The sequence below is a fragment of the Canis lupus genome, chromosome 16 (assembly GCF_011100685.1).
Source record: "Canis lupus familiaris isolate Mischka breed German Shepherd chromosome 16, alternate assembly UU_Cfam_GSD_1.0, whole genome shotgun sequence".
Lineage (NCBI taxonomy): Eukaryota > Metazoa > Chordata > Mammalia > Carnivora > Canidae > Canis > Canis lupus.
In genome coordinates, this window is record NC_049237.1 from 48,448,862 (window position 1) to 48,468,704 (window position 19,843).

At 40.5% G+C, this 19,843-nt stretch overlaps 1 protein-coding gene across 6 annotated transcripts in view; it reads right to left on the reverse strand.

The window, feature by feature from the left end:
* LOC119874670 (teneurin transmembrane protein 3) overlaps window positions 1–19,843 on the reverse strand; it is a 601,805-nt gene that overhangs the window by 63,504 nt on the left and 518,458 nt on the right. For 4 of the 6 annotated variants that reach the window (XM_038560463.1, XM_038560462.1, XM_038560460.1 and 1 more), the window contains exons 13-14: window positions 14,569–14,595; window positions 11,889–12,035 (exon numbers count right to left, since the gene is read on the reverse strand). In XM_038560463.1, coding sequence (XP_038416391.1) covers window positions 11,889–12,035; window positions 14,569–14,595 — 174 coding nt within the window. The remainder of the gene's footprint in view (window positions 1–11,888; window positions 12,036–14,568; window positions 14,596–19,843) is intronic. The other 2 variants (XM_038560464.1, XM_038560465.1) reach the window with 1 other exon arrangement.

Here is a 19,843-nt window from a genome sequence, read left to right on the forward strand (position 1 = left end):
CAAATCAACGTATAATGGTTGAGATCAGCCAATTGCCTTTCAAGGAAATAGCTTTCCCGAGGAAGTTAAAGTGTGTTCCAAATAAAATTAAGGCATCTCTCAAATTTTACATAGAATCCTGAGCCCCTTGCATGTCTCTGCTAAAATGGAGGTGTAACTTTAAAATGGCAAATGGAGGTGCCTGGGTGGCTGGGCTGGTTGATTGCCTTCAGCTCAGGTCATGGTAGGAGGGTCAAGCTTTGCATTGGGCTCCCCACTCAGCAGGGGTAGAGTCTGCTTCTCCTCCCTGCTTGTATTCTCTCTTTCTCAAATAAATAAAATCTAAAAAATTAAAATAAATAAAATGTGGCAAATGTAAGTGAGCCATAATATTGGAAATGATAAGAAGCCTATCACAAAAAACTTGACCGAAAGTGCTGGTGACCTTAAAAGTGTACCGGAGAGAAAGAGTTTGCTGGTGCCTCCTCCAGAACATCAAAAGAAAACCACATTCAGGGGATCCCTGGGTGGCTCAGTGGCTTAGTGCCTGCCTTCGGCCCAGGGCGTGATCCTGGAGTCCCAGGATCAAGTCCTGCATCAGGCTCCCTGCATGGAGCCTGCTTCTCCCTCTGCCTGTGTCTCTGCCTCTCTCTTGCTCTCTGTGTCTCTCGTGAATAAATAAATATAATCTTATAAAAAAAAGGAAACCACATTCAATGGCCTACGTATATTGTTTGAAACATATAAACCAACTCATTAGTGGACAAGAGTGCCAGGTTATGATGATTTGGTGACAATATTTCTGAAGATCATTCTTTCCCTGGGCAGCTGACACATAAATTTTGAATGGCAGGCAAATGACATTTCTCAGTATAGATTAATAAAAACATTAGTTTCTGAGGACTTCAAATCATTTTTGGGAGATCGGACAAATGGTTTTAAAATCTTCAAACCCAAGTATCCGGGTGACCCTATTCTGGGAACTCAGTTGAAAATATCTAGTTGGCCTACATATTTTATTTACACAAGGGTTTTTTTTTTTTTAATAACTTTTATTTAAGAGAAAACTGCACTAGCCATTTGTTTTGGCTTTAGGCCACTCTTATTAATAGAATATAAGTTTGCCCCTTCATTATCTGACAGCAAACTGAGACAAAAGGAAACAGACTAAATTGAGTTATGCTATCCAGTCTAAAAGTAGGTCAACAACACAGGTAAGGTCACAAACAAAAGGTGAGGGGTCCTGGATGAATGTCCTTAAATCATTTCGCCCACCTGAAGGAGAATGCAGTGAACACCTATGATTTCTCCTAACATTCACTTCTTCTTCTTTGGGCAACAGCTCTACATTTCCATTTCTGTATCCATCCGTCCCCACCTCTGGGTCTGTGTGCATTTCCCCCTGAATGTTTGGTTAAGGAATGTCCATTCGACCTAACTTGTCTAACTGGAGTGAATTGCAGGTACTGTCTGCAGAGATTCCTCCTCCCTCTTCCCCCGAGGCTTGGAGCTGTAAGGCTGTGAGCTTGGGGTTGCTACCTCAATCCAGCTGCTTGCTACAGGAGAACCTGTTTCCCAAGACAGCCATTCAAGAGGCAGACCCCAGAACTGGAGAGAAAAACAACAGGTCATCTTGGCATCTTCAAGGTTTTTGCAACAAGCCACATCTGAGCTCCCCGGCTTTTCAGTTGCAGAAGCCAAGCTATCATCTTCTTCCTTACGCCTGTTTGGGTTAGATTTTCTGTCTCTTAAAACTGAAAGAGACTTAATTTATCTAGAGACTGTAACTAAAAATCCCTACACTTTCCCCTTGCTGTGAAAAACAAGCTTAAAACATGAATACTTGAATTAAATTTATGGTGTTGGACCCCTTTTACGTTAATATTTTAATTTTTTTGTTACCATGATGAGTCAGAATTTCTGATAGGCAGATCTTCCCACATATTGTTTCCTTATGATAATTACATTTTTATGTAGGTGTCTGTTATTTTTTTTTTAAATGTGTTATTTATTTGAAAGTGTGGTTTTATCCCTTTGGTAAAAATTTAAATCATGTTTTAAGCAAATCAAATGAAACTGCGCTTTGAAACTTTATATAAATTTATCGAAATACTACTTTCTTAGCCAAAAGGCCATGAAGATCAAAAATGTCTAAATATTTCTCCATATTTCTGGAAGGAAGATAAAACTATGCTATAAGCTTACTTTTCATGAAGATATAATAATGCAATATATTGTCTATTTTTTCTACCTCTTTCAAAGAAATAGAAGCAGTTATTAAAGATTCAGCTTTTTAAAGTAGTAGACTATTGAACTATTGCCCCAATACCAAAAGAAATCAATTAAAAAATAAAATCCTTTCAATAACAATTCATGATTATGTATTGAGACTATAAGGAATCCTTAAATTATGTGTTTTATGATAAATTTAAGAGTTCTCACTCCGTGGCTTTTTAATAGGTGTGCATATGCTTGGGAGAATCATTTAACACAAATATTTTATATTCTTGCAGGGTTTTCCCTTACATTCATTCTTCAACCTAAATAGAAACTACGCACACTAGAGAAAGTACTTCCAATTATTGTATTTTATCTCCATTAGTCTTGTAAATTAAAGGTTAAATGCCCGGCGTCCTCTCCTCCCCCACACTACTCCGGTATCTTCCTTTAGGCAATATATGGTACAAGTTGCCAAAGAGGAATGCTCAAATTTAGTCATTCATCTTTGTTAGTTTATAAAAAGCAAATGTACATCTGGCATGTAGTCTGCAGGTCATAAAACTGCATGAGATTGACACCTTCTGAACTAATCAGTTGGAAATGCATTTTTACAAGCCTCTCTGCTAACATCAATCAGAGGAAGAATCTCATTTTCAATAGCCAAGATGCAGGGACACATGGTTTGTTATTTTTCTGCAGAGTTTATCAGTAACTTGCCCAAGCAAGTGACGCATGGTTATGAATCCGGCTCTCTATAACTTGGGAAAACATTTTTCATTCTTTGTACTTTTATAGCTGGGGCTATCTAGTACAAGTAAGTTGATTATCCACTTGTCCAAATGTAGACTGTAGTAAAATTGTCTTTGTGGAATAGCTTCTCAAAATCATTGAGTTTCCTTTTAGTATTGGGAATATTAGGTTGGCTTAAATTTATATTGGTGTACACATCATATCTAATAAAATTAATCATAAAAAAATCTAAAGATTAGATCAGAAATGCTCAAAACCTAATGAAAAACAACTTCAAAGATCAGTAAAGGGCCTTTCTTCCTTTGCAATTTCTTTGATGTAAAGCAGATAATTTAGTTTGTGCTTCTGACCACTCAATCCTGAACATTATGGCTGTAGTTATTATTTTAAAACATGTTCTCTTTTTACCTTAGGCTTTCCCTGGACTATAACAGTGGTTGGCAAACTTACTTTGCAAAGTGCCAGATAGTAAGTGATTTAGGCATGCAAAGGGCCATGCCGTCTCTGTTGCAACTGTTCGATTCCACCTTTACAGCGTGAAAGCAGCTGTGGACATTATGGAAATGAATATGTGTGTTCCAATAAAACTTTATTTACAAAAACAGTCTTTGGCCAAGAGGTCATAGCTTGCCAGCCTCTGGTCTTGCTTTAATGTTTCTACCCTGCCTATTCCCTTGTATTCTTCAAATCACTCTTGACGTTGTTTCCGGCAAATTTAGATGATGCATATTTTACCAGATTTACATGAAAACTTCTGAGGCCAGGTCTTTCCCTAGGTTACCCCTATGCTGGCTTTGATCTGCTTGTCAAAACTCACTTTCTTCTTTCAAGTAGCTATGGATACCTGAACCTGTTTTTCAAAGCCTTGATTTAATGACTGGATAAAAAGTCATAAATTTCCCTTTAATGAATTTTCTTTTTTTATTCAAAAGATAATTAATGTCTACTGCCCTACCCCACAGTATTTGGAAGCTCCCTTCCCCTATTCCAAGTTAGAGGTAGAGATAGAAATTCTGATGGAATAATTTATTTGTAGACTCCAGAATTTTCAAAGTGTATAAAACCTTTCATTACTTTTTAAAGTCACCGTTCTGTGATATGCATGAAATTTATTTATGACTGAATTGGAATCATGTTTAGGTTTCTGACTATTCTTGTGTGTGTGTGTGTGTGTGTGTGTGTGTGTCCATCAGTGGTCTCTTTGTAGGTTTGGTGTCTATGTCTCTAGGCTGATAATTCAGCACTTCAAATCCACAAACTGCCTTTAGATATTTCCATTTGGATATTATGTAAGGTAATATCTAAAAACTTAGTGGGTCTAAAACACAAGATATCTAATCTTCTCTAAATATGCTGTTTTCTTCTGTATTTCCTACTTCAGTGAATGGTTCTACAACCCACCCATCCAGTCTCTCAAAGCAGAAACCTGAGTGTCATCCTTGACTCCTTTTCTCCCTTCCTTTTTCTCTGCACTCCATCAATTACCAGGTTTTCTTTTCTTCACCCCAAATATTTATTGAGTTTTTCTCTTTCCATTTCACTGAAACTGCCCTTCAGGCCACCATGGTCACCTCTTGACGAGGTCTCCACAACAGTCTGGTTTCCTGGGTTCCAGTCTTGTCCCAACTATTCATCCTCTATACTTCTGACAAAGTCATTTTGCAGAAATCAGGTCTGATAACTTCACTTCTCTAGTTAAAAAAAAAGTCCTTTATTTGGCCTCTACTGCCTTCTGAGTAGTTAGAACTCCTTACCATGGTTTCAAAAACCTTTCATCATTATTGTTTCCTCTACTTGGAGACCTCTGACCTGCTCTCTAGCCCCCTAGTCCCTGGACCCCCAGCCGTTCCCCTCCATTCCTTCAGCCAGCAGCTCAGGCAATGGCTCATGCTGCTCCTTGAGAGCTGAGTTCACCACTGTGTCCCCAATATCTAGTACACTTCTTGGCACCAAGTCAGCATACAATGTAATGTATTTGATGAAGGAATGGAAGAATGGATTCAGTTTCTAGAGATAATTAGATTGAAACAGATCAAAATGATGTCTTAAAGGTACAGTGGAGACAGTCTCTTGGTTTTCTTTTCTTACCCTTCTCCAACTCTCAGTACTATGCTCATTCATGAAGGAGAACTATTCACACCAAACTGTTGACAGCGGTTAACTCTTTTGACAACAAGAATGTTCTATTTGTTTCCTGTGGCTACTATGACTAGCTCTCACCATTAACGCCAAGGTTCTTGAGGTAGAGACAATGTCTAACAAGGAGACCTGTTTCTGAAGAGGTCCTGTGCACTGCCCATTTCTGAAACCTGAAGTCGCAGTGACTGGCTTTGGCTGTAAAATACTTCGAGCTCCAGCCTGCGTGGCTCTCACTTTTCTCTCCCTCTAAGCCTTACTCAAATCTAGTGGTGAAATCCCATGTTCCTTGCACTTGATTGGGAAGCTAGTGGGGTGCTTTGCTTCCGAGAGCACAAGGGGACTTCTCTTTCCATGAAGGCAATTTACATTGCTCTAAAAACTCCATGCAAAGGGGTTCAGAAGAACCCAAGTCTCACCCCAAAAGTGGGAGTCAGGGTTTCACATTCATAGTAATTTTTCCCTCAGATCATGATCTACCAGAAAAATATATCTTAACCCTCTGAGAGTCTGCATGCCACGCTTGTGTTTCCATGATATCCACTTCTCCCTTTTCAAAAGTCATTCTCCCCACCCTTTCTTCCCAGGTCTGTTATTCTCTATCTTCTTTATTTAAATGTTATCTTAATATGTGTTTGGAGAAGACAATAGTCCCATCTTCCGGCTAGAACTTTTTAAGAACCTATTTTCAAATATTTCCTTATTTTCATCTGGTAATCTCCAAACTTAGATGGCCCCCGCCCACTCACCACACTCATCCTGCTGCTTACATTAACATTTCATTCATTTTTCCACTTCTGGTTTTTACTGCTAGCACACTCCCACTGCTTCTTGCAGTCTGAACCTTCTGTTTGTATTCTTTAGCCCCCCACCCCCGCCGCCTGACTGTTTTTATCGTTCTAATTTCTGAATAACCTCAACTGAATTGTGCTTTTCCTCTCCATTATCATCAGCCTCCACTAAAAAAAAAAAAAAAAAAGCCTGTTCTAGGTACATCTTCCTGACATATCCCCACAAAATAATATTTCTGAGAGACAAAAAAATAACTCTACCTACTTACAAGTAAGATGTATCACACTCCTGGCATCATATTTTGGCATGCCACGATTCTTGCATAAAGGATAGTATTTTTGTGTCCTCAACCACCTACTCTCTAAGAGAGTGCTTGGGTCCCATGCCTTAAGAACCCCCAGGGGAGCTATCCACTGGAGGACCATACATGGATGAAAGATGTCAAAAGAAACTCTAACTAGAACAGTGAGAACATGGTAACAACTGATAACGTATTTTGGAGAAATCCTCTTGTCTACTTATTTATTTGTTATTTATTTATTTTTTTTAAGGAAGCTCCATGCCCACTGTGGAGCCCAACACGGGGTTTGGTCTCACAACCCTGAGGGATCAAGACCTGAGCTGAGATCAAGAGTCAGATGCTCAACCGACTGAGCTTTAACCAGGCGCCCCAAGAAACTGTCTTGTTAATAAGTATCTTGAGTTGCTATAAAGGTAAAATTGCCTCTGGCAAGCTTTTGCATTTCGCTGCTTGCATAGTGGGGCTACCATATGGGGAGCTATTTACAATGACAAAACTCTCTACTGAATGAGATTCTCAGGGGGTATGCTAGGTAAAAACAACGATATTTTTTATGCTTATAAAAATATGTAGGGAGGTGGGAGGGGGGTGGGGGTGACTGGGTGACCAGCACTGAGGGGGTCACTTGATGGGATGAGCACTGGGTGTTATTCTTTATGTTGGCAAATTGAACACCAGTAAAAAATAAATTTATTAAAAAAATATGTAGGGAGAACTGGAGAGGGCCTTGCCAACCTGGGGCATGGAAAGCATATTGAGGTTCGGCACTGGTTTTCTTGTTCTCATGTGAGAAGGCTATAATTCTTGGGGAGAAAAGAAGATAAAGAATAAAGGAGTTCTTCCTGAGAGTACAGAAGTCTATGAGCTATATGAAATAGTACAGAGGTATATGCCCTGGTTACACTAAAACTAAATGCTGTGGGCAGTTATTAATATTCCTAGAGTGGAATCTGTTTTTCTGCCTATCCAGCATCCATCCACCTCTTTCTTCTGGTGAAAGAATTTCAATTTTTCTTTGGGCAGGGGACAGAATTCAGGCCGATGAGGGTCCGGCTCAGACCCAGGCCTCATGTAACCATTTGATAAAGGCTGTCTTCTTGCACTGGGTTATTATGCTGTGCAGTGTAAACCCAGCGCTGCTGGGGGTCATTCTGAGGAAGAGACCATCAGAGAACGGTGTCAATGTGGAATAAAGCAGAGTTGACGGATGAATTAACCCAGGTTTCTGTTCCCATTGTTTAAACACCTTGGTGCTGCTATCTCTGAGTTTTTCAGTTATATAAGCTAATAAGTTTTCCTTTTTTTAAAGCTTAAGACCCTTTGAGTGGAATTTCTATCACGTGCAACCCAAGAGTCTTTTCCTGGTGAGAATAACAAATACCAGGGATATCCTCGTGGAGGGGTAGCAGAAGCCTGAGGTAGAGCACACTGTGAGACAGACGGGACCATTTTCAGAAGCTGACTAAAGGAGACGCTCAAGTAGCTAACAGAATGAGGCAGAACAGGCTCACGGTGTGACACTCCAGTCCCCATCACCCTGCACTTAATGGTGACCAGTTCCCAGCTCTTTACCTGGCTTTTCTCTGATCTTAGTAACTTCACTGTCAGATGGGAGTTCTGGAATATGAATGGGAAATGGCTCAGCCCAGAGGGAGGCTTTGTAGGTGAAGAAAGAGTTGAAGAAGAAATATTTATAAGCCAAGGCTAGGCATACACTGCTGATTCTTTGCTCTGAAAGCTTTCTCAACTAGGGCAGGATACAGTGTGGTTGCTCCCAAAGTGTCTATACACGCTCTGTTAAGAGATGTTAAACACAATTACCTGGTCCAGTGACCATTCATTTCTCACTTCCACTGTGTGATTTAAAAATCTTCTATTCTTTTGCCTGCCTTTGTCCAGATCATCTGTTCCAACAGTCTCTGTTTGACACCCCGAGCTAGATTTAAGAAGCGGTTTGGGGAGGCACCTGGTTGATGCCAAACAGACTGGGGATCTTTGTCAGGGCCTTTACTGTGGGTAAAAGACTGCCCTTATTTCTGAAATGCTGGCGATCCTGAGTGCAGGACAGGTGTTTATTTGAGGGCTAAAGAAACAGGGTCCAACTGAACAGGACATTTATTTCTTACGACTGTGCGGGTGTTGAGGGAGGGGCTACAGATAAATTCCTCCCATCCATTTTACTGGTAGTCTGTTTCTTAAAGAAGAGCCTCTTAAAGAATTCTCTCATAAGACTGCCTTTTCTTACACACTTTAGAGACATAGAGGAGAAGTGGGGCCCCACAGGCAATCGCTCTTTAGGAACAGCGATTTAGTGAGATTTAGATTTTGAGGATCTAGAGTCTTAGACCATGGAGATGGAGCAAGATGGATTTGGTAAAGAAAAGTAGGATTTCAGAGGGGAAGGAAGATTCTTGGTCTAAGAAATAAATATGACTATTTCCCCAACTGTGTTGTCCCTTCTAAAATCTTTTAATGTATTTTCTTCAGTTCTGGGGATAGTAAGCAGCCTTTTTTGTTCTTTAATTTTTTTCTATTTTCTTTAAAAAAGATCATATTGTACAATGTTGCTCAGTCTGGACTAGTGGCTACGTCTATGACATGCTAGTTAGGGCCAAATCAACCTCTTCATTTGTTCTTCTTCCTTCACCACTTAATAAGTTAAATCAAACTGCTTGGCTACTTTCTGGCTAATTTGTCATTTGACATCAAACGTACTCTGAACAATGGATCTCAATCAGCACAAGCGAGCATATGTCATGAAATCTCAGGTACGGTCCTATTTTAAACATTCGGCTCTACTGACCTCATATAACAATAATGATCGCCTTAATGGCCAGATGATGTGCCCTGATTTGGGGTTTGATGTGGAAAATATGGTCTCTATTCACACAGTCCACGCTTAAGTTCAAATAACCCTCCGGCTTAGGTTATAAGGCACCCGGGTGATGATCTCAGGGTATAATAAAGCTGGCACTGAGATTCCTTCTCAGAAGATCAACAAAATTAGGTTAGGGACAGGAATACAAATTATAGGAGATAAGTAAAGAATCCACAGGAGGTCTTCTATCGGCTCAGATTTCCCCTTGGAGAGGGAAGCCTAGAGATAGCGTAGTTTCATGCTAATAAGAATAAACAAAGGGGGAACAGGCCAATTCACAGCTGATAAATTTTGAGGCAAGGGAGAAAAACCTCCTTGGCTGATAACAACACTAAAGAGTTGATTAGACCCTAAATTACTCAGCCATGTCTCTGCAGACCTGGCCCTGCAGTTCGCTTCTCTCTGAGAAGAGTTTGTAACCTCCTCAATGTAATCTTCTTTTAGAAGACAAAATCTGGAATATAAGATCAAGGAGGGAAAGCAGCTCTCCTTCCTCCCTGGGCAACAGAAAACAATGGGGCAGCACCGAGGAAAGCTGCCATCTGGGCTGCGGTCGGGGACGATTATCACTGCCATTTCCACAAAGCGCAGGGTGAAGGCGGGTCGAGGTGACAAGGAGTCCTGAGCACCACGGCTCTGGGGCTCAGGACCCCCGCAGCCAGCAGGAGCAAGAGGAAAAGCAGCTGTGGCTCAAATCTGTGGCTCTTGTCAGGTTTCTTGACATCCCAGGTAAAAAAAAAAAAAAAAAAAAAAAAAAAAAGGAAAATGGAACAGTTTGCTAGAAGCTAAAGGTGAAGAAGGGCAGAGCGTTGCCCAGAAGAGGAAAGAGGAGACACAAACATTTGGTTGGAGAATGGACTGCAGGTGCAGGCTGGAGCGGGAGTGCGCATGCGTGTGCGAGTCTGTGTAGGAGGTGTGTGTGCGCGCCTCGTAGGACGTGTGTTATGTGTGCGCAGTGCCTTGGGGAGTGGAGGCGCTTGAGGGGGGTGTGTGCGCTTGTGCATTGGGGAGTGCGGGGGTGTGTGTATGCGCTTGCGCGTTGGGGAGTGGATGCGCTCGTGGGTGTGTGTGCGCTTGTGCGTTGGGGAGTGGATGCGCTCGTGGGGGTGTGTGTGCGCTTGTGCGTTGGGGAGTGGATGCGCTCGTGGGGGTGTGTGTGCGCTTGTGTGTTGGGGAGTGGATGCACTAGTGGGGGTGTGTGTGCGCTTGTGCCTTGGGGAGTGGATGCACTAGTGGGGGTGTGTGTGCGCTTGTGCCTTGGGGAGTGGATGCACTCGTGGGGGTGTGTGTGCGCTTGTGCCTTGGGGAGTGGATGCACTCGTGGGGGTGTGTGTGTGCGCTTGTGCCTTGGGGAGTGGATGCACTCGTGGGGGTGTGTGTGTGCGCTTGTGCATTGGGGAGTGGATGCGGGTAGGTTGAGGCAACGTTGGTGGTCACGCTGCTTCCCTGAGGACAGTAGTGAGGTCTCCTCCACGTGGGAAGGGAAAGGGCGTTCATCTTCCCAGCCGCCTCCGGGAACTGCAGCCAAGCGCGATGGAAGCTGAAGGAAGGCGGAGGAGCAGCAGTCTACTGCGGGCCCCTGGCTGGGCGCTGCGCTCTGTCCTTACCCAGCCTCTCCCTTTGTGCCCGTGTCACGGATGAAGCGACTGCGAGGTCACACCTGTCGGGGCAGGGTGAGGACCTGCACTCTTCACCTCCGCCGTCCTGCTCTTGGGGGCATGGCCAGGAGCAGGTGCAAAGGGGAGGACGGGCAAACACCCCTAATGACAGCCCCGATGGCCGGAGGGGCCCAGACGGGATCCGAGCCGCTTCCAAAGACTCAGTCCCAGGGGCACCCGGGGGGCTCCGCGGTGGAGCGCCTGCCTTGGGCCCAGGCCGTGACTCCGGGGTCCCAGGATCGAGTCCCGCATAGGGCCCCGCACAGAGCCTGTGTCTCCCTCTCCCTCTGGTCTCTTTCTCAAATAAACAAAATTTCATAAACAAATGACTAGACAAACCCCTAGGGGAGGGGTGCCCGGGGGGCTCCGCGGTGGAGCGCCGACTTGGGCCCAGGCCGTGACCCTGGGGTCCTGGGATCGAGTCTTGCATCGGGCTCCCTGCAGGGAGCCTGCCTCTCCCTCTGCCTATGTGTCTCTGCCTCTTTCTCCATCTCTCATGAATAAATAAATAAAACCTTAAAAACAAACAAAAAACTCAATCCTAAAGGTATGCCAAGACTGAGCGGCTGTCAGGGGCCCCCATTTCATCACCGGAGAAGTAATCACCAGCTCTCACTCTTGATCCTCTGAAATGAAAATGCGCACAACAGGGGAAAGAATTACTCCTGAACCAAGGGCCTACATGGAAGACCATAGTCCTTTAGCAGGTTGTGAAGTTTAGGATAAATGGACACTGGGGAGTACAGCTTCAAGGAGGCTGCTTTCTTTCTTTCTTTCTTTTTTTTTTTTCCATCCTTGCCTTTCATCAGAAGAGCTTGGGAAATGCCCTGTATCTTTCGGAAATATTTAGTTATCAAAATACTGCTTTAGAGCTCCCCAGTCACAGGGCTGCATATACCATGATGAGGAGAATCGTCATCTATCCGGAGGTTAGGAAAAGCGATGGAGAACATACACTACCCAGTAGCGTGGTTACCTTGCCTTTTCCCTGAATGATGATAGTCTTGCATTTGTTTCGGGGAAAATAGGGAGCAAAATCACTCTATCAGCACGCATACAGTTTTCAATCAATCTAACCTACAGGGATCAGATTGTTTTTTTGGCACCAGGACACTGTGTAACTTATAAACCCATGCTCTGGCACACACGTGTTTTCACGCTCGGCATCTCTTACCTCCTTCATTGTCCTTGCTATCTGTGCAGAGAGTCTCCATGGCTACATCACATCCTGCTCCTCGCCACCCTGGCTGGCAAACACAATGCCAGCCGTTTTGGTCCAGTGTACATCTTCCATTGCTGTTGCACAGACCAGGGCAACCCTCTGTCAAAGGAGACAAAGAAGGAAAACACAAGTGATTTGAGTATTGAAAGTTTTTGCACCTAAAACAAACAGATAAGGGACACTTAGTGGGAACAGGCCTTTGTAAACAGCACAAATACTGTAATTGCACATGGATAGAAACAGCAACGATCTCTAAGGAATCTAATTCTTATCCAAGTGGCATCTTTGATTGGCCTGACCCTTGAGACACCACTTACCTGTGCAGGACAGAAATATATGCAACGATCCACTAACTAGCCACAGGCCAGACAAAATTAACTTAAAATTTTTTTTTTCCCTTTAGCGAAGCAACAAGGTTGATTGTATGGTGTGAAAAAGCATCCTGAAAAAGGTAATTTCAGAATCCCTGGTGGAGATTTTTAATCTGTTGTCGACATTAGTGGTCGCTCATTAGGATGTGCCTTCTGAAAGCACCTTGTTGCTTTAAAAAATTCTCTCTAAATTCAAAAGCATGAGAGTGGGCATGAGGATGTGAACGATGTTAAAAAGAGAACATTAATTTTATCTGGCCTCAGAGTTGCCGTACATTCATGTGAAATTACAGTGCCTTAAGTAAGTGCACAAAGTATAGGCCAGTCTCGATGACTATACTTTATGCCAAGAGTACATTCCTTTTCACAGAATAAGCAAAGCCCAGGAAATAGTGAAGCAGCTTAGCATCTATTCTAACAAACATCAGGATTCAGGCTGCATACGGATGGGACAGGACCGACAGGATTTCCAACTAAATGTAATAGCTGTGCATATTTGATTACTTAGGACGGACAAAATGAAATACCATAAGGACCACGATAAAACATTGATAGACTGAACAAAAACACGGTAGTGACGTGCTTCAAGACAGAGAGCAAAGAGTGATATTTGGTGACAATCTCCCTAAGGCTTTTATGCTGTTACCTTTATATCCTATCTTGTCTGCTTTTATGGGCAAGGAGGGAAAATTTGGGAAACAATTAAAATAATTTAATATATCCAAAATCTATAATTGTTTCAGTCTAACATGACATTTAAAAAAAAAAACAATTTTTGCCACTTCCTACTGATGATATCTGGCATGCAGCCAACATGATCTGTTTATGAGGATGACACTTAGGTAGACTTTGGTGTTCTTGTCTATGAGTGTGACGTGATACTGGCAGAAACAAGGACAGAAATGCTCCAAAATTTTAAGAATAATTAGCTATTAATCAGATCTCTTTGGACAGAATTATTTATAATTTGACAGAGAAATACATATTAGCAAAAAGTGCTTGCTAGAGCAATTGGGGTTTGTTATCCAGCTTCTTGTAATTAGAATGCTACTTTTGTTTTGGTGACAAAATTTAAGGGAACAATCTGTTTAAAGATATTTATTTTATGTTATTTTAAAAGAATTATTCATATATTGGCTTCCCCTCCTCCACTGTGGAACTTGAAGTAACAATATCTCAAAGAGACGTTCTGTCTCTTAAGATTAGAGCTAAGAGAAAGAAGAGTATTTTGACAGTCTCTTGTGGCAGGGTAAAATGAAATTATACTTATGGATAGCATCAGGTCAGGATAAGATTAATTTCACTTCTGCTTTTCGTTCAGACGATTACCATCTGTATTTATGGATTTTCAATACAGAAAAGGTGAGTTTTCCTTCCGGATGTTTTTGTTTTGTTTTTAACGGAAAAGAAAGATTTAATTGCCCCACTGATGAAGAGGTGCAGCAGAGGTGACTGCATGCACACAAGAATTATTATATGAAAGCCTGGATATTGCCATGAATATTTTCATATTCTAATGAGAAGCACAAACAAGGAATAGAAAATAGGCAATCTGAGGAGAAACAGAGAGGGGATTTCATCTTCTGAAAAAATATTTTCCACCTCTTTCTACGAGAACTGAAGAGACAAGAATCTGCTGTTTTCTGCTGAGCCATGTTATCATTTTTGTTTTATGGAATGCACAGTAATTTTGTAGTTTTTCAGAAAATAACAGAACAAAAATTATGAGATCACATAGATTTTGAAACATTTAAAGAAGTCTCCATGTAAGGATAAATGAGACTTCTCTCAACATGTATTAACCAGAATCTTCTTTAGATTGACAATTTCTTATTCTGTGATAAGACAGCGAGCATTTGTGATCCTTCAAGATAGAATTTAAAGCTCATCCGCTGAATTGCCAACAATGAAGATCTTAAGGCAAAAAAAAAAAAAAAAAAAAAAAAGAAAAAAGAAAGAAAGAAAGAATAAAAACATAAACAAAAAACAGCAAATGTTCTGTTATCTTCAGTTTTTGGTTCCAGTGAGAACTAATGCTTTTACATAGGAATGAAATCTGTGATAACCCAAAATTATAAAAATGAGACACGGACATTGAAGTCTCAATACTTTTAACTCCAAGGCATTTCACATAATGTAAGCCTGATTTATAATTTACAGAAATATGCATGAGAAACAGTCTATTTTCATACCTAGTACAATCTGATACACGGTTATATATAGATATGTAGATATGTCAACAAAGAGCAAGTATACAGTACCTTTAACTATCTTATCCAAATAGTGAGCTTGAGAAATTAAAAAGGAAAAAAAGAACAGACAGACATTTCAGAAGTGTCACATGGGACAAGGAAATTTTCAGAATTTACATGCAAATCGAGTAGCTGCAGCTGACATAAGACTCACATCACACGACAGAGATGCACTTCATTATCTTCTAAAACTGCAATATATTCACGTTTCAGGAAGTGTGGTCATGATTCCAGGAAGCACTTTAGCATTTTCAAGACAAGTGTACAGGTAAACTAACACTGCCTTTCACAGATTATCTGGAATTCACCCACCCTGATCCTTTTTAATTATACTTTAATAACTACATAGAACAAGTGGAATCAATTCTTTTTACTAAAGAAGTTGGGAGATTTACAGCTATGAGAGCTACAAATAAACTTTTTTTTTGGGGGGGGGATAGAAAATAATGCTAATTTTTTAAAGGTTTGCTTTTAACAAAGTGGTTTTGTAATGGTTGCACAGTTCAGGGCCTAAAAGGACAATACAGAAGGCCTGGAGGAACCATTTATGTCTGTTGTAATGCTCTGTTTCTTTAACCTGAGAGAGGGACTCACCGAAATCCTGCTTCCCTCTCTGTCTGAAGTCATCTGTGTATTTACATACTATCAAACTTTAAAGTTTAATAAATAAACAAAAAAGCGAAGTAATTGAGAATCCTTGAGCCAACGGAGCAAACTTAAAATACCATGAAAAAGGCACATGTAAATTCTATAGAAAATGATTGCCCAGTAGCCCTTGACTACATGTCAGATGGGACAGTGATGTATCGCATATGTAGTCAATTATGAAACAGAGACTCTTCTAAGATCCTGTTTCTTTTCAGGATTTGTCCTGAACAGCTCTGTTTCTCACAAAAGCTCTGTAGGAACAGGATTAAGACTGAAGTTTTTTACTGTTACCTGTCCATTTAATCTTTCATGAGGTTACAATTAGGCTACACCTTTCCTCTTGAACGAAGGCATAAATACCTCTCTCCCTTCACTCAGAACAGAGACGTAATATATTCTTAATAAGCCTGAAATCTTCTTGCTTTGTCAAAACTCATACATCTTTAATGACCTAAAATTGCTTTTCAAAGATGCTTATGTTGATTATTTTTCATTACTGACACATGCAAGTGGTAGCAGAACTCCTAACAGAATGATTTAAACTATAACTTCCAGTTGAGCCACTCAGGTCTGGGAGTTTTGTCATGTGCATAAACAAAACCATAAATGCTTCTGACACATCGGTACTGTGGATACAAAAGGATTCTTCATGTTGCCACAGGATTCCATTAGAGGCTTTTGAATTGCATTTAAAAATAAGTGTGTTTATAACTAATTGACAATATATTGCAGGGGAAATTAAGGTGAAGAAGAAACACTTAGATACTACCCTGAAATTATAACTTAATGAAAATAATCATATTTTCAAACATTAAAATAAAATTGTGCCATTGTATAACATCATTCATATGATTTCTTACTAGTCCCTTCCAGACATTATATAACCTAGTAGAGGTTCGTAAGAGCTCAACTGATGATCTAAATATACACAAAGTGCCTTTAAAAATTCTGAAGTTTCTGATTCAGACAGGGTAGTATTTTTGAAGGAATTCTTAATTTCTAAAAATGAACCACACTGCTCATAGTTGGAGAGTCTTGCTTTTACATAGGGTCTACTTCAGTTAACACAACCAAAATACGGAATGGAACTAATTCTGACCTGGATTAGTAGTTTTAAAGGAGGAATGGATTATTTCTAATCCAGCCAATGCCCTTATTTTAGCAAACAGAATCAATTGTGCAAAACCGTGGACTGATTACAGGTAAAGGGAGGTTTGTCATTGGGTCAAAAGAACAAAAGTGGAGATGAAATCAGCAAATATATTTAAAATATGTGGCAGGTCAAAATTTATATAACACTTCAAATATTAAAAATATTGAACACAAATGTTGCAAACAGTTAAAACCAACTATAAGAACAGGATCTGTACTGAGAAAGATACCAAGATTTGTCATTCGCATTTTATATCATATGAGGGAATAATGTGAGGCTGGTAGCTTCAAAACAAGAGAGAAAGGGTAAAAACCACCACGTATATTTTGTCCTCGAAGATTAAAATTTCTGACAATACCACAAAAGCCTTGTTCTCAGTAATACGATGCTAAAAGGAGATGTCGATATGTGAGGTTCAAATAATTATTAAAAATAATAATTGCAACAATAAAAACATCATTATATAAACCACTACAGGAAATTATCAGAAAAATGCAGGCATGTTGTAAGAAGCCATTAGGAACAATAATCATAAAAATAATACAGTATATTTAAAAATTAATATACCTAACAGGCTGAAATGCACATTAAATCGCAAAAAAAATTTCTTTGAAAACTAATGAGTGTGTTCTGACACTAAAACAAAGCCCTTCCTATTAGATCTACTCACAAAAGTTTTAAATTTGCTTTATAGAAGAAAACTCTTATAAACATGAGTGCTAGACATATAAAATGGAATGCCTTAAAAAGCTATTCTCTAGTAAAATGTTGTATTTCATAAAACACTTTCCCTGGAGTTTCAATTATTTATCTTTAAAAAAACCCATGTGAGACAGAGAAGGTGAGTATTATTACCATATTTCTTGTAAGACACTGATTCTCATATCTCTGAGTAAAGTGGTGAGAGTTACCGATTCTCCCCCCAGAAATACATGCATGCTCACAGACACAAAATGCTGTCTGATTTCAGCTCTTCCATGAGCTCTGGTCCCATAAATTGCAGACTGTGAACACCTGGCTGATGTATTAATGGTCCCCCGAAATTTCTAACTCTGATCCGGGTCTCTTTGTCCTGGTTCAGACCAGATTTAGAAGAATGCAGGGGACAGGCCTAAAGTACCCTGATCCCAGCTCTGCTCCCTGAAAATAAGAAAGGCTTACTTGGCATCAGATACTGCTCTAAGCACTCTGTATTAGACTCTCCCTTAATCTTCCTCACAACTCTAGGAGAATGGGATAGAGTGCAGGTGAGTGTCTTTTAACTGTCAGAGCTAATTCCTGGTCTGTGTTATCTCTCTACTGTCTTTCAATTTTCACTCAGATACACAGTCCTCTCTAGAACATAACAAATGAAATGACTGATCGGTTTTCAAGCCCATGTGTTGGAAGTCTGTGGTCTACTTGCTGATTCAGATGGGCAAAGATTTGGTGGAACTATAGATGTGAAAGAAAGGTCTGGATCATCAGAGTATTTTTATTCCATGAGTAGCCCATAGACCTCCAGTGTCACCAAAGCAAATGAGCTGTACTGTATCCTTTTCACACACTCCCCTCTAGATGTTTCTCTTTAAAAAGAATTATTTCTTTTGTCAAAGCTCCTAATAGCCATATTTTCACCTTCTGTGTCTTAGGGAAGATCGGTGGAGGTGGAGACAATCAATGATCTACTTTTGTCTGTACCCCATAGTAATGACCTGGAGTCTCAGGTCCTGTAGGAGGGGCTCATATTTACTCTTGTAGTCAGTTTTTAACACCTAATATATACACTAGAAACAAAGAGCAACTTTTTGCAAATTCTACCTATGTGTTGTTGCCTCATCTGCCGATCTATCAAAATCATGGGCACCCACCTCCCTCCATTTCTTTCAGTTATCTGATTCTCCCTTTTTTCTCACTGAGTCCTTGTCAGGGAAGAAGTCTAGGAGTATGAACACTGGAGTAAATGTAAAAAGAGAAGAGGAGAATCAAGAACTAGTTATAATCACTTCATTAGGAGATTCCATAAGAACACAAGACATATGGGCTGGGGGGTGTGAATCTTCTCCATTAGAAATGTAAACTCTGGGGGAGCCTGGGTGGCTCAGTGGTTTGGCGCCGCCTTCGGCCCAGGGCCTGATCCTGGAGACCCGGGATGGAGTCCCACATCGGACTCCCTGCGTGGAGCCTGCTTCTCCCTCTGTCTGTGTGTCTCTCTCTGTCTCTCATGAATAAATAAATAAAATCTTAAAAAAAAAAAAAGAAATGTAAACTCTAAGGCCATGCTAATCTGCCTTCCCATTGCCTGGCTCATGGGAAACTCTTAGTATCCGAATAAAATGATTAAGTGTACTTCTTATGGTGGTTCTAGTAGGTCTTACATGTGTTTGCAGCCTTTGAAGAAACTCTATGAATAATACAGAGGCTACTTTTTGAGAAACATATGTGAGCAATACATTTCCAAATCCTGCCTTTCTCCTTCATCCATCTGTTCCTCTCCCCTCTTCCAATCCATCCATCCAAACTACATACAATAATATTAACAGTAACTACCATTCACTACTCCTTCTGAGTGTGGAAAACTACGCTAAGCATTTCACATGAGATGCCTTAATGTTCACCACTGTACGGGCAATAGTTAACTTCTGTTATCTTCCTTAGTTCACCAATGAAGAAACTGAGGTCGAGTGAAGTAACTTTCTCAAGGTCAAAATGCTAGCAAGAAGCAAAGCTAAAATTCCAACCATGTAGTCTGTGGCCAAAGTCCATGAACGTAATAAATCAGCTATATTCACAATTCAGAAGAATCAGAACTTCGTACCAGTGTAAGGTAGTCTAGAAGCATCATCTGGTTTTGGAATGCTCAATAAATTTACTTGAATGAAAAAATACGATGAAAAAAAAACATTTTAATTCAACACTGACAATCAAAGGGAGAAACCAGGAAGTAAGATTAAAATCTAAACTAATTTGAAATATTAACCTACTGGACACACCTTCATAAATGAGCGTACCTTATGCAGGATAAAGAAAGCTTTCTGATAAGCATTGTGGTAGCATGATCTAAAAGCCCAAAGCTCAGAAAGCCAACTGGCAAGATATTAAAACAGAGGGAGAAACCCAAGAAGAAATGATGAAAACAAGTGAGTTTGAAAAAGAAAAGAAGTAGTTCAGTGAAGGTATAACTTCTGTGCAGGAAATCTTTTGAGTGGTAGTCCCAAAGAAGGCTGCTCTGCTTCGGGGGAAGAACTGGGATATTTGGAGGTCTACCCAGAATGGCACTGATGCCAAATTTGCTGTCCTTTTACTGTCAAAAGGATTTTTGAAAACACAAAGAAGAAACCAAGGCAAACCAAGGCGGTTGTTTATACAGGAGACAGCTCACAAGGGAAAAATACAAACAGTTTGTGTATACACAGCTGCTGATGTACATAGTCACAAAACATTCGGATTCATTCTACTGTCCACAATATGCTTGGCTGAATCATCTTAACTCGGTTACAGCAT